Source organism: Sesamum indicum, linkage group LG7 (genome assembly GCF_026168435.1).
Source record: "Sesamum indicum cultivar Baizhima isolate 11 linkage group LG7, ASM2616843v1, whole genome shotgun sequence".
In the NCBI taxonomy this organism is placed as follows: Eukaryota; Viridiplantae; Streptophyta; class Magnoliopsida; order Lamiales; family Pedaliaceae; genus Sesamum; species Sesamum indicum.
Window position 1 is genome coordinate 12,807,026 of NC_142663.1, and position 15,184 is coordinate 12,822,209.

The window sequence follows — 15,184 nt, forward strand, 5'->3', positions numbered from 1 at the left end:
ATTCACCCGTTGTGAAATTTGAAGATGCCCACCAACTTGCGATGCTCCATTTCAGCTTGCCCAACTTCATTTTGAGAAAACATATCTGCCCAACCCAATTAATTGTTCAAAAATACTTTTTTTCAAATTTTAGAATAATAAATATTTTGTTAAATTAAATTATGTGACATTATTCATAAAAAAGTTGGGAGTGTTAATACTTACTAGTGGATAAATTCATGTTATTTTTCATAATTGTTATAATCACTTAATATTTATTACACATGCATGAAAGCTAAACAAATGTACTATTGACATCATAATTTTGAAATAAATTATCAAATAAAATCACAAATTAAATTTGCTAATAATTGAGTTCTGAATTAAAGTTAATAACAAATTTGAGCTTGACATATTGTCCAGACAATGAATTTGCCTTATGCATTATGGATTGAATTGAGATAAATATAATCTTTTTTTTTGCTTTTGTATCGGTTAAAATAGGGTTAAATTATGTTCAAATACGACCCATCAATAGATTGATCCACGTGAAAATCTGTATTATTCAAACTCAATAAAAGTTGAACCCAAATTATAGCACAATCTACGATGCTACGATTATTATTGCTAGTTATTATACACCCTCCTCAATCATACCATAATCATAAGAAATTTATGTTTAAAACAAATAAAATATGCTAATTTTACAAATATATATTACGCAACATCATGAATTTTAAATATTTTATCAAAATTTAGTGTTAAATACTCATTATTAAAATTTAGTGTTTACCTCAACATTTTTTTCCACATAATTTAAAATGAAAAATTCCATTAGCAAAGTAAGTTGGCAGCAAATATATTCGCTTGTTCTGTAGCTTAAAGATTCAGTTCGGAAAAGTGAGTGGCGAATATATGGATTGGTACAGAATTTTCTCAATCGGAATAAGGGTCGGACCCCTTTATTCAACTTTTAATTACTAGAATGAATATCATTATCTTTGTGAACATAAAAAAATCCAATTACTAAAATATTTAATATGTAAACGTTACCTATATAAAATATTTAATTACTAAAATGAATAACATTATCTTTTAATTCGCAAAGTAAGTTGACAGCTAATATATTTGGTTGATCCATAGGAATCGTACGTGCTATCTTTCACTTCAATAATTATTTGTTTCTCACTGTTGTCGGATTTGTGCTTCTCTGTCTTTCTTAGATATTTACATGTGGTGCTAAATTTTTATATTAAATTTATTATTATTATTATTAGATTAGATCATGAGAATCATTAAATTTTTTCATAAATTTATAAGTAATAAAATAAATTGTATAATGCATACTATATTAGAAATATATCGAAATATAGTATGATATTTTAATTTATTGCTATAAATATAAACTACTAATTAGTTTAGTAGTACTAAAGTTAGTAAAATATACCAAAAGAAATTCATATCAAACAATTTAAAATATTTAAAATGTATCCATTATTAGGAATAATGCAATTAAAAAATATAAAAATATTTTATAGTTGAGATTAATATATGTTCACAATCTACAATAGATTTATATATTTATAAATGTTAGTATCACATTGATGTAACTATCATCTTATATTGTTGAACAACACGGGTTAATCGGACCATCAAAATTCACATCAAACTGTTAGATTTGATTAAACTTACAAAAAAGTATGTTTGGTAAAATTTTAGACTTATTGGATATACAGATGTCAAGATATGATATTCGAAACATAAAAAAGTGATCATTCAAGACGGTGTATCGTTGAATCAGACCATGTGATTTTAAATCATACTATCCGATATGATTCAATGAACACGGTCTTATATATATTTAAATTTGGTATGAATCGGATGCCCGAACTTTAGGATATCATAATTGTTGAAATTTTTTTATCTCATTATATATATTTAATAAAAATAATGAAAATTCTTCAACCATTATTATTATTATTAAAATTATTATTATTTAGATTAATTTATAGAAATCACTAAATTTCAACATAAATTTATAAGTAATAAAATAGATTGCATAATACATAGTATGTATGTTGATATAAATATAAAACTCAAAATAGATAAAAAAAAATCATAAATGAATTTATGCATTCAATACCTTTCTTGTTTCATGGAACATATAATTTTATGTGTTAATTATAATTCTTTTTGGATTTAATTTGTATTTATTCCTTTTCAAACAATAGAAAATATTCAAATTCACAACACGCAGAAAAGGAAAAAATCTCGAGTCAATGAATTAAAAAACAATTCTTTCCTTGATTTTTAATGTTTTTTATTATCAATTACATTGTTTTATGAATTCATTAATATATCAAAACTTTTGACAAATTCTTGCAAAGAGGTTGTGACAGTCCTTTTTTTAAAAGTTTAAGGGGCTGCATTGATTTTTTTTCTCTTCTTTTTTGTATTTCTTTTTTCAGGGATGTCTTTTGCTCGTTCTCCATTTCGCACGGGGTAAAATAGTATACACATCAAATTTTTCTTGGTATTTTTCATTCCGTAATTTAAGGTTGTTTTACTTTTGATCTCATCATTATGGAATTTTGGATCTATAACTTTGAAAAGTAGCATTTTTGGTCCCATAACACCTTTTTATTAGATGTTTAACGAAAAAAGTCATGTGGTCATTAAGTGTTTTGAACTAAAAGTGTTAGTTTTTAAAAATTATGGGAGCAAAAGTGAAAATCTTATAACATATGGGACCATAAGTGTAAAGGCTCTAACTCTCACGTACTAAACACGTGGCATTTTCGGTTAAAATACATAACGAAAATGTGTTATGGGACCAAAAATACTACTTTTAAAAAATTATAGGACTAAAAATAAGAATTCCGACAATAAAACAAAAAATGAAAAGACCTTGAATTACCGAACGAAAAAAAGTGTCATTTTCCCTACTATTATATTGTTGAAGTCTAATGATCAAATTCAAATACATCACATGAACTTCCCAATAACATAAGTAATTCCAAATTAAATGAGATGAAATTGATAACAGGTAAGGAATCAGGAGATGGATCTGCGTGGGTTGGTGGTGGTGTTGGTGTTGTAGTTCTGAGTCAAGTAATCTGCAGCAATCTGCATGACAGCAAGGAGGGGCTCAATGGAAACCAACGCAGCATTGGCAGCAGCATCCTCGTTCAACTCATACTCGACGCTGCCTCTCACGATGCACTCCCCCTTCTTCCCCTCCTTCTCTATCACCTCCATTCGGTACCTGTAAAGTGTAAATCCCAAATCCATAAGCCCACCCTCCAGCACCTCCGCATCCTTCACTCGTCTCTCGTCATCCACCACCGTGTACTTCTCCTTGTACCATGGCAGCCCCGCCGTCCCTGTCCCTGTTTTCAATTTCATCTTCCCCCATCAGCCGTTAATCATCAGTCCACATTCAAAATCATGTATCATAATAATTCCTATTATTATGTACCTGGAGGGAGAGAGACGTGGAGAATGGTTCCGGCAGAGCCATCGCCTTCTACGACCTCGACTTTGCTGAAGAAATTGGGCAGCCCTTCGCCCACGATCTTGGCCAGTTGGAGGCTGCCGTAGACCTTCCATGCTTCGCTTGCTGGTACCTTAACCTCTATCTCCTTGGAAACTCTTCCCGACATTTTCCCCTCGTTTTCAACTCTCTGAAGGAGACCTTGCGCACGCACTCAACATTTATAGAGAGATGGATCATCATAGCAATATTTGAGTGGAAAATTCTAGTCCAAATTCCATACATACAAACTTAAACTAATGATGAAAAGCGTGCACGAGTGTCGTGTGTCTCAATTAAGTATGGGTGGCCTTAGATTTATCACTGACAAAATAGATTTATTAAAAGATTTACTTCCAATTTTATAATATTTTCATACATACACCGTACATTACGAATATAAACTATTTAATAATGAAATAAATGGCATAATTTTAGTAAATATAAACTTGAATATATTATATAAATTATAAAAGAATATAATTGAAAATAAAAAAATTCGAAAATAAGGTTGGCAGCAAATATTAGTCTCCCCCAATTTATTAATTTCGCCTGAACAAAAACAGGTAGTTTCAATAACTAATTGTTAATCATGTCTTCTTCGATTTTAATAATTAGTTAATATTTATTATTTGTAGGGAATCTTTTGCCTCCAACTATTGTAAGATGTGCACTTCTCTTTATACATAATTACACTCACTTCCTTTGAAATTTAATGTGATTACACGTAAACTCCCTAATGCTGCTCATCGGCTAGCTAGGTTTGCCAGGCATGATGCTGAAGGAGACTTTGATCCTCTTGATGCTTAAGTCGCATATTGAATATAGATAATCGGAGGGATTTATCTATTATATGGAAGCAAAGTTTAAAGGTGTGACCATCCTCGAGCCAAACCCAACTCCAGTCTCCACCGTAGTTGTGGCACCAAGCAGTTTAATATGGGAAAAAAAAATACAATTTAGCCTATGTGATATTGTAAATGTGTAAATTATCTCCTTATAAAAAAAATAATTAGCAATTTACCCCCTATATTTTTTAAAATTAAGCAGTTTACCTTCCTATGCAGGATGGTAAATTGCTTCATTTTAAAAAATATAAGGGGATAAATTACTATTATTTTTTCATATAGATATAAATTTGTTCATTTTGCAATATCGCACGGATAAATTTCATAACCCGTTCAATATGTATAGGATCCGCAGTGAATCGAAAGTGTCTCATTTCCATGGGAACCAATGCACCTGTCAAGCTTGGAGTGTCCAGAGGACGCACATCAATAAATCTTCGGATTCTTATGCAACAGGCTGACCAAGCGGCACCGCTCCCTTACACAGAACGTCTTGACCTTAGGAGAAACGTTCCAAATGCAAGCTTAGTACCCCCTCCATAAATTCTAATTTAACCAATAAATAGTAATATACCCTCCATAATTATTAACCTATTTTATAAAGGGTAAATTATAACGACCACCCTTTAAGGTTTGGAATAATTACGAGTAGAGCCTTATCGTCTGAAAAATTATCAACCCCCTAATTTTAATGATCGTCTAATAATTAGCCCAATTCGTGATATTTTCATCCATTTTATATGGTGAATTGACCAAAATGCTCTTATAGATTAAAAATTATAATTTTATTTATTTTTTTATGGACTAAGTGGATAATTTTTTATAATTTTAAAAAACTTTCCATCCATCCGATTCAATTTTATTATTTTTTAAAAAAATACAATAAATACAATGTTGACAATTTCATACATCTATCCAAGGATTACATAGTTTCATCAAACATTGGGGGGGTATTTGTAATTTTTAAAACAATAAGATAGTATTCGTAATTTTACCAAATTTCAAGAGAGATCGTTGTAATGTATCCATTTATAAAAGAAAATCATTTAATTCAATAAGACAAATTCTATTTTTAGCAACATATAATATAACGTCTTAAGCAATAATAGACATTATCAAGAGTCTAGTGTCCCTAATAATCACATATCTAGAACTTCCAACTCAAGATGTTATATTTGACCCACCTAGTAGTAATGATGATCTGCGTATGATTCAATTCGACTAGTCACTGTGACTTATTTCCTAAAAAAATATGGCAAAAAATGAGTAATTTATTCAATAAGTATAAATAATCAGTTTATATATGTGCATATACACATGCGCACTAAGAGAAATTCCATGTAATATAATATATCGTCACTATTGAGCTATCTTATATACCATTTATGGCGTGAGCGCAATTTTCGACGATTTGATGGAGGAATACGCGGGGCACCTTGCGTAGGAAAACTTATTATTGAAGATGTCCAATAATGGATATTTAGTGTTTATTTACCTCCTTCTATTAGTACTTGTGCACTTTTTCATTTTTGACAGATCCCTTTACCTGTCGAGGTGATTGTCTAGCCTTTCATGTTGTATTGTACCGATATACTACCATTTATTTAATAAAATTTATATTTACCGAAAAAAAAAATCCGTGTAATAGACACCAACCAACATTCATTCATCATGCAATTAGTACAATTAAAAATCACGAAATAATCAATATCAACAATCATAGATCCATCATTAGCGCAATATATCTACAATCATCATTGATTCTCTTAGGCCCTGTTTATTTTAACTGAAGTACATCAATTGATAATTTTGTCAATCATTACATCTCAATCAATATTATATAATATACAATACGTCATATTTAAATGTGATATTTTCACACCATCCTAATGTGTAGCAATATCAGCATAAGATATCATAAAGAACATAAAATTCCCACATCATTTGAGTGTATAGCTATAAGTATAAAATATTCTCCACTACTCCGAAATGTAGACTTTTGAACTTTTAGAAATATGCATTTAACCTCCCCATTCACCTCATTCACGTATAATGCAACTTGTATTATGTCTTTACACACAAAAAAATGAAATAAAATTCTTATCCATTTTTCATAAGATTCAATCTTGATCGATAGAAATCAATGATTCATGTTTACTACTATAATTCAATCTCTTTTTAAAGCATGGTATATCTTACATAATAGAAAATTATTATTTTTGTCATTTAACTTTACCCTATGTTAGTTTTAGTCCTATAATATATATTTTTATTTATTTAGTCCTGTAAACTATAAAAATAATGATAAATAGTTGTTCGGTAGTCAAAATTTTAATTTTTGACTGAAAAAAAGACATGACAGTGGAGTTAGATAATTTTTGGACGATTTTCATCCTATAGCTTTGAATATAAATTGGAGAAGGATTAAAAAATTAATCAATTTTAAATTATATTAATAAATATAATTATAATATATAAAAAAAATTAACCTCTCACCCACCTCCACACACACACGCGCCCTGCACCCCTACCCCATCCCCGCCAATCTCCTCCCCAATCCCCTAGCGCCCACCACACAGGGAGTGATGGTGATGCCCGTCGCCCAGATCAGAAATACATTTGGGCGACGGTGCAGCCGCCCTCTTGTGCAACGGCGGTGACATTCTAATCGCCGTACCGATAATTTCGGAGAAAAAAATAATTAAATATTATTAATTTAATTAAAAATATTTAAAAAGTTAATATTAAAGAAATATTTCAAAAGGTAAAGAAAATTTATTTATTTATTAATTTATAAATAATATAAAAATCTAGTTAATATTATTTATAGTATATAATATAATTATTAAAATATATTTAATTTTTATATTGTAATTTTAATTTAAATTATAAAAATTTAAAATTTTATATATTTTTTTTAAAATTTTGGTATTTAAATAATGTCAGTCAGAATTAATGGCCATGTGTCATCACACGTGGCCATACACGTGTATAATTTATTAGAAAACTCAACAAATTGTCTCTCACATGGGCAATTTTTGATTAATTTTTAAAATCTGGCCAGAAAATTATATAGAAAACTCTAATTGGGACTATTTCTCATCAATTTTAAAACTTAAAGGACTAAATAGAAAAAATGAAATACTATACGACTAAAACTCATAATGAATAAAGTCAAAGAACTAAAAGAATAATTCTCCCAACATATATAATTTAAATCTATAGTTCATATATACTCAATCTATATATACTTATATAATAAATATATTAAACAAAAACAATATCAAAAATATCTTTCATTAGAATTTTTCTCTTCCTTCCCCCGGCCCTCCCCCTGCCGGCCAACCACTCACTCCGGCCCACCAACAATCAGCTTCGCCTGCACTACCCCCTCTGTACCCTCCCCAAAATGGCCCCTCACCCTCCACCTCCCCTCCGTTTCCGTCTCTTAGGGAATGTCTTTTGCTCGCTACATCTATTTCGCATGGGGTAAAAATATGCACATCAGTTTTCTCTTGGTATTTTCCTAGACCTTGAGCATGCAAACCCCATCTATGGCTTTCATGATATTATTGAAGTCTGCTGCATGCAGATAATAATTTTTCTTATCAAATTCAAATACATCACATATTGGACTAATTGTCAATGACTTAAGTCATTCCAAATTAAATGGGATGAAATTGATAATACGGGAGGAACAGTAAATGGATCTGCGTCAGACGTTGGTGTTGTAGTTTTTTGTCAAGTAATCTGCAGCAAGCTGCATGATAGCAAGGAGGGGCTCAATGGAGACCAACGCAGCGTTCGCAGCAGCTTCCTCTTTCAATTCGTACTCGATGCTGCCTCTCACGATGCACTCCTCCTCCTTTCCCTCCTTCTCTATCACCTCCATTCGGAACCTGTAAAGCGTAAAACCCAGATCTAAAAGCCCGCCCTCCACCACCTCCGCCACCTTCACTCGTCTCTCGTCATCCACCACCGTGTACTTCTCCTTGTACGATGTCAGCCACGTTGTACCTGGAGGGAGAACGACGTGGAGGATGGTTCCGGCGGAGCCATTGCCTTCTACCACCTCGACTTTGCTGATGACATTGGGAAGCGCTTCCTCCGCAATTTTGGCCAGCCGGAGGCTGCCGTAGAGCTTCCACGCTTCGCTTGCTGGTACCTTAACCTCTCTCTCCTCCGATACTCTTCCCATCATTTTCCCGTCTTTTTCAACTTTGTGAAGGAGACTATGCGCGCTTCACTACATTTATATATTGATGACGCCGGCAATATTTAAATGCAAAATTTTAGTCCAGATGAGGTACAATTAGATTAGAACCAATTGCACAATAAATATATATTATGATTAGCATAAGTTTTGATCAATTAAATATGAGTTGTGCCGTAGTTAATGATCGACAAAATAGATTAAATGAATTTTTTACTTCAAATTTTATTACATTTTTTGTTTTTTTTAAGTTCTATTAATATCCAACCTCTTTCTTGTTAGGCCCATTAGTCGGCCGATTCCCGACCTCGTGTTGGCTGTGGGTCCCAAAATGAGTTACCTTCCACAGACATTATGTATATAAATTATTTAATTATTAAAATAGATGAGATAATTTTTATTTTTAAAATAAAATTTAAACAAATTAACATAAAAAAATCCAATTCGAAAAATAGGTGACAGTGAATGTATTGACCTGTTCTGAAGTCTGAAGAAGTCTTCTTTGATTTTTTAATAATTAATTAACATTTATTATTTGGAGGGAATGTTTTGTTTCAAACTTAAGTTGTAGGATTTGCCCTACTTTTGTATGATTTGAATCGGCCTTCTTAGATGCTACATGTGATGTTAAATATATATATACTCTTCTTTTTAAGATCATAGTTGTAGCACCCCCTTCGCTATAAGGGCTATATTTACACTAAACATCATACTTATAGTAATTCATGCCTTCATATATATACATTTGCACATAACCATCTAATTAATTTGCATATGTAATCCCAACACGTCATAATAGGTATTATCAACTCACAATATTATATATACAAATCAAATTAAACTTCATTTTCCCTAGTTTGCTTACCAGAAGGTGATATTGTGTTTTTCCCGCCAACTCAATCTCACCATTATTAAATTTTAGTGAATCCTCTTGACAGCCGGCTCATCGATCTCATCTCGCACATAGCGCTTTCATTTCGCACATAGCATTTTCATTTCGCACGTAACACTTTCTTTTCGCACATAGCACTTTTCATATCGCCTTATAGGCTTTTCAACACATCAAAAGTATTCACACCACAATTATATTCAATTTCCACCACTCCCTCATTTTCACATATCACCATTCTTGTAAGCAACTAGTAACGTAAAACAATATATACACTTTAATTACATACAATACGTAGAATTGCGTATTTGGTTGACAATTCTGATGGAATTGTATAAATTAGCTATAGTAATATTCAAATCTAATAAATTTAATAATCTAACTAACCAACGATATAATTTTTATATCCGATTTGATATTTAATCCGACAATATTTTAAATAGCCAAACTCATAAAATATTCCGATTAAATAATACATTACTTAATATAAATAATATTTAATAAATGAATTAATTAAATAATATAATTATATAAATTAATAAAAATTAAAATTACAACCTTTCGTACCTCTGTTTCCTTTTTCTTTCTCCACCAAAAATGTCTGTGTTGTGTGCAATGTATGTGTGTGAATGTATGTGTACAAGCAACACAACAAAAAGAAAGAGAGAGTGAGGCGGTGGGAGGTGGGGCTCAATTCTCTCTCTCTCTCTTCATATATGTATATATATGTATATTATTATGTACTAATATATATATACATATACTAATATATGCATATATGATTTACTAATATATATACATAATACTATTATTATATATATATTTTTTTTTTATTAGACTTTTCTCGAAATACCATTACATCCTTTCTAAATTTTCTTAATTAATATAAGTTGTCCCCAAATATTATAACAACTCCAATTTAATTCGTTCAAGTTTTATTATATTCCAATTATGACCTATAATTTATTTACCAATTAACTAAGTTTTATAAAAATTTACCAATTAATCCCTCAATTATATTATAATTTTTGGGGCGTCACAATAGCTATGTCATAATTATATATACCGGTGAAAATGCATAAAACTCCACATATGTTTTAACCATAGCTCACTTATCCTTCTCCGTTATTAAAAAAATAGACAAAATATCCCCTCTATTTTATTAACCATAGCTCACTTGTCATTCTCCGTTAAATTCACCTAACGGTGTTAAATTTTTTTACACAAGTGACCTTTACTCCCTTACTTATTATATATTATTCCTTAGGCAAAATTATATTTTGGTACTATAATTATTGGTTGTTAACACTTTTGATCTTGTAACTTACTCCATTAAAATATTTTACCCTTTTTTGTCAGTTTTAGTCCTGAACATTTAACATTTGGTTCTTTTTTGGCAATTTAGTCCCTCGTTGATAATTTTTTAGCTAATGACCTATAGTTACAAGACAAAAAATGAGATATATTCTAGTATGAAGAAGATCAAAATTATCAGCAAAGGACTAAATTTGCCCAAAAAAAAAAAGAACCAAATGTGAAATGTTCAAAATTAAATTTACCAAAAAAATGATTATGGTAAAGAGAAAATGGCGATCAAAATTAAATCTGCATACTTTTAACCTGGGTGACAATATAATTCCACCCTCATGGGTTGGATTCTAATCAGAACACAATCACAAGTAGTAATGTGCACACTATTTAAACCAGGTCAGGCCTAAATGAAATATACAAAAAATAGAAGGTGCTTTCAAAAATAAAATTAAGCCTCCATATACCTTTCTCCTTGTTTTTGGGTATTTCAAGTCATCAGTATTCCCGGTTAATGTGGTTAGAAGTCCTAAAATCGAGGACTTGGAATGCCCCGAAAACAAAACAGTCAAAGAAAGGTATATTGAATTTATAGAGGCTTATTTTTTTTATTTTTTTTTTCTGAAACATATTGGACCTTATCATAAGCATAGGGAAAAGATAGTTGGACTATATGTTTTCTCTAAGAGGGTAAAATGATCATTAATTAAGCCTAAGACCGAAACTATTAATATTTTAAAAATTGAAAGATTAAAGTAAAATTTCAATATGTTTAGGGACTAAAAACAAATTAAAGGCAATATATGAGGACCAAAATTATAATTATCCCAATATTTTTTCATAGTTAGTTACTCTACATATTTCCACTTAATATCACTAGAAAAAACTTTACTACTGGGTATAAATTAAAATCCTGGTAAATAATTAGTATTAATTATGATTAAACACAAATAGATGTAAAAGTTTAGATTACATACCATTGAAACTATTTTTATGATTATGAGTCATAATAAATATTTTTGCTATAGCTTTTATTCATAATATATATTTTAGCCACATTCGTAAAAATAATAATTATTACTATGATTATTTATTTTTATTCATAATAATTTTAACCATTATATTGTCTAATTTAATGGGTATAATTTTATTTTTAATCATGACAATTGTGTGGTCGTGATCAACTCGATTTTTTCAAGTCTATCCAACCAATCGGACTAGTAGTTCATTAACTTATCCAATTCGATTATCAAATCATTGTTTAAGGTACAAGGCCTTAGAGAAATGTGATGGTCATTTGGTGAGATAAATATATGTATTGTAGTTGCAGGCCGGCAGAAATGATGATGAATGCATTATTTATTTGCGGAGAAAATATTAAAATAGTCATGATACATATTATTTTGGGATAATTATACGTAAATAAATTATAATTTGAGAAATTACATCTAACACTTTTGAAATTATTTTCGTCTAACAAATAAGTTTCTTCATTATGCAAAATTAATTGAATTTGTTGATAATAATAATAAAAAAGGATAAAAATCTATATTTTACTTCTAATTGACTTATTGATTATTTATTGCAAGTCAAATAAATATTTATGACCAAATTACCCTCGTATGTCTTGACATGTTAATGCATGTGAAAATGCATATTTTCATATTTTCACCGTTATAAGAGTAATTTAGTTTGGAAAAAATTTGTTTGACTTGCAATAAATTAGTAACAAATCAATCGAGGGTAAATATAAATTTTCATTCAATTTTTATATTAATATCAACAAATTTAATTAATTTTCACGAACAAAATGACCTATTTGTTATATGAAAACAAATCTCATGAGTACTATATGTATTTTTTAAACCAACCACATAAGATCGACGAGTAATTACACCAAAACATCATGTAGGAAATGTAATTGTCCCATTTATTTGAATCAAAGTCTTTGAAGAAACATCACCTCTCCAAACTCCAATCCCAAATTAAATGGGATGAAATTGATAACACAGAAGGAATAGGAGATGGATCTGCATCAGTTGGTGGTGGTGGTGGTGGTGGAGTGCCGAGTCAAGTAATCTGCAGCAAGCTGCATCACAGCAACGAGAGGCTCAATGGAAACCAGCGCAGCATTTGCAGCAGCTTCCTCTTTCAACTCGTATTCGATGGTCGCTCTCACGACGCACTCCTCCTTCTTCCCTTCCTTCTCGATCACCTCCGTCCGGACCCTGTAAAGTGTAAAGCCCAGATCCAAAACCCCGCCCTCCACCACCTCCGCCTCCTTCACTCGTCTCTCGTCATCCACCACCGTATACTTCTCCTTGTACGATGTCAGCCCGGCCGTACCTGGAGGGAGAACGACCTGGAGGATGGTTCCGGCAGAGCCATCGCCTTGTACGACCTCGATTTTGCTGACGACATTGGGAAGCGCTTCCTTTACGAGTTTGCCCAGTTGGAGGCTGCCGTAGAGCTTCCAGGCTTCGCTTGCTGGTACCTTAACCTCCTTCTCCTCCCAAACTCTTCCCACCATTTTTCAGCTTTGTGAATTGAGGAGACTACGCGCACTTCAGATTTATAGATAGATGCAACCAATATTTATATGTGAAATTCGAGCTTTCTCATCAGATCTCAACCAATAAACTGTCGCGTGATTGTAAAATTTTTGGATTAAATTCATTTTGACCTCTGATAAATTATCAAAAAATTCTCTATAAATATTTAAATATAAAAAGTTATTCTTATATTACAAACAAAACTCATATTATCCCTGGTCAATTTGAATTATCTTTTTTAAAAGCGATGACTAAAATATACCTCCATATATATAAGAAGAAATTGTATAGTTAATTAAAATATACATATAATATATCTATAATATATAAAATTAAAATTTTATATAGACAAAATTATTTTTTTAGTCCTTTAAATATGTTTAATATTAATTTTAGTCCGATAATTATGCCCATTATTTTATAAGTCCATTAAGTCTCAAAATTTATGAAATTTAGTCCTTCGACGGATGGAATTTTGGATTTTGACTGAAAAAAAGACATAGCATGCCAATTGGATATTTTTTGAAAATTTTTGTTCCAATATGACTTTAGAAAATGAGTTGGATGACATGTTGGATACAATTATATATGTGTTATTATAGTTTATTAAAAATACTACTAATTTTAGGTCTGCGGTCGCCCTCACAGCCATGGGTGATGACGATCGCCCACACTGCTAGCCGACTAGGGTGAGGAGAATGCGGCCACGGCCTCTTCTTTCGCTGCCTTTTTTTAAAATTCATTTTAATTAATTTAATTATGTAATTAAAAGAATGTTATATTAAAAAATAATATAATATTATATATTTACATATAAAATAATATGTCCATACTAATAAATATTTATATATTATTTTAAGAATTATTAAATTATATATATTATATATTAAATTGGGTGCAACCATAAAATGAGAAATACAAGGGTTAAATTGCTAAAAAAAAAAATACAATTTTCAGACTCATATTTGTAATCAACACACATGTACTACCAGCTCTAGTCTTGGAGGGTTTTCTGAGTTTTTTTCATAGTAGTTACTCGGGGCTTTCTACTTAATAAATAGTACAAATACGTCAAATTACAAATACATCACATATAAAATGAGTTAAATACAATTTACCCTCTTAACAAAACAAAAAAGGTGAATGCAGCCTCTTAAACTTTTAAAAAAGATACAATCTGCGTGTCTTACTTCCACGTAATATAATTTGTATTGTATTTACACACAAAAAAAATATATATATTTCTTTTTCATAGATCATTAAATTTTGACCGATAGAGATCAACAGTCCATATTTACTAGTATAAATCATAGTTGTTTTTCAAAAAGAAGCAACGGAAGATATCTTTCTTAATTTCAATCTATGATTCATATTTAATTTATATATACTTACATAATTAAATATATAAAATAAAAATAATTTTAAAAAATATTTCCTTACATTTTTTCTCTTCCTTCACCACCGCAGCCAACCACTACACTCCCCCCATCAGTCAGCTCTCCCTCGGCCTCAACCATTTCGTGCGCGCTCATTTCTAATCTCACTAAACTTTTGTCTACGTAATTCGGATTCCTATCTCAAGATACAAGTGATAATGTGAACAAATCAATACTTAGCTGGATTAAAAAAAAAAAAAAACCGATGTGATTAAAGAATAGGTCAAATAGTTAGGATATGTAGTTGTCCTAATTTTTGGATAATCATTTTTGGTGATTATATTGTTGCTGTAATATCGGATAGGTCATCTTTTGAGAACTAAGTTCAAAGAAGGGGTCCTACTTTAGGGCGACAGGATTGATTGGAACCCGAATATGGATAAGAATCATAAGATATTAAAACTTACTATTAAAAGCCGCCTAGCTA

General features: G+C 30.6%; 1 protein-coding gene and 2 pseudogenes across 2 annotated transcripts; all 3 read right to left on the reverse strand.

The window, feature by feature from the left end:
• Positions 1–2,865: 2,865 nt before the first annotated feature.
• LOC105166930 (norbelladine synthase) lies at positions 2,866–3,747 on the reverse strand. Of its 2 annotated transcripts, none has more exons than XM_011086451.3 (2): positions 3,458–3,747; positions 2,866–3,368 (listed from the first exon to the last, which is right to left on the reverse strand). In XM_011086451.3, the coding sequence occupies exons 1-2, from the start codon at positions 3,639–3,641 to the stop codon at positions 3,034–3,036; spliced, it is 519 nt and encodes a 172-aa protein (XP_011084753.2). In that variant the 5' UTR covers positions 3,642–3,747; the 3' UTR covers positions 2,866–3,033. The 2 variants fall into 2 exon arrangements, with proteins under 2 accessions (XP_011084753.2, XP_020551185.2); XM_020695526.2 differs by having other exon boundaries at positions 2,866–3,384; positions 3,458–3,586.
• Positions 3,748–7,946: 4,199 nt separating this feature from the next.
• Positions 7,947–8,621, reverse strand: LOC105166929 (norbelladine synthase pseudogene; annotated as a pseudogene).
• Positions 8,622–12,676: 4,055 nt separating this feature from the next.
• Positions 12,677–13,463, reverse strand: LOC105166928 (norbelladine synthase pseudogene; annotated as a pseudogene).
• Positions 13,464–15,184: the final 1,721 nt, after the last annotated feature.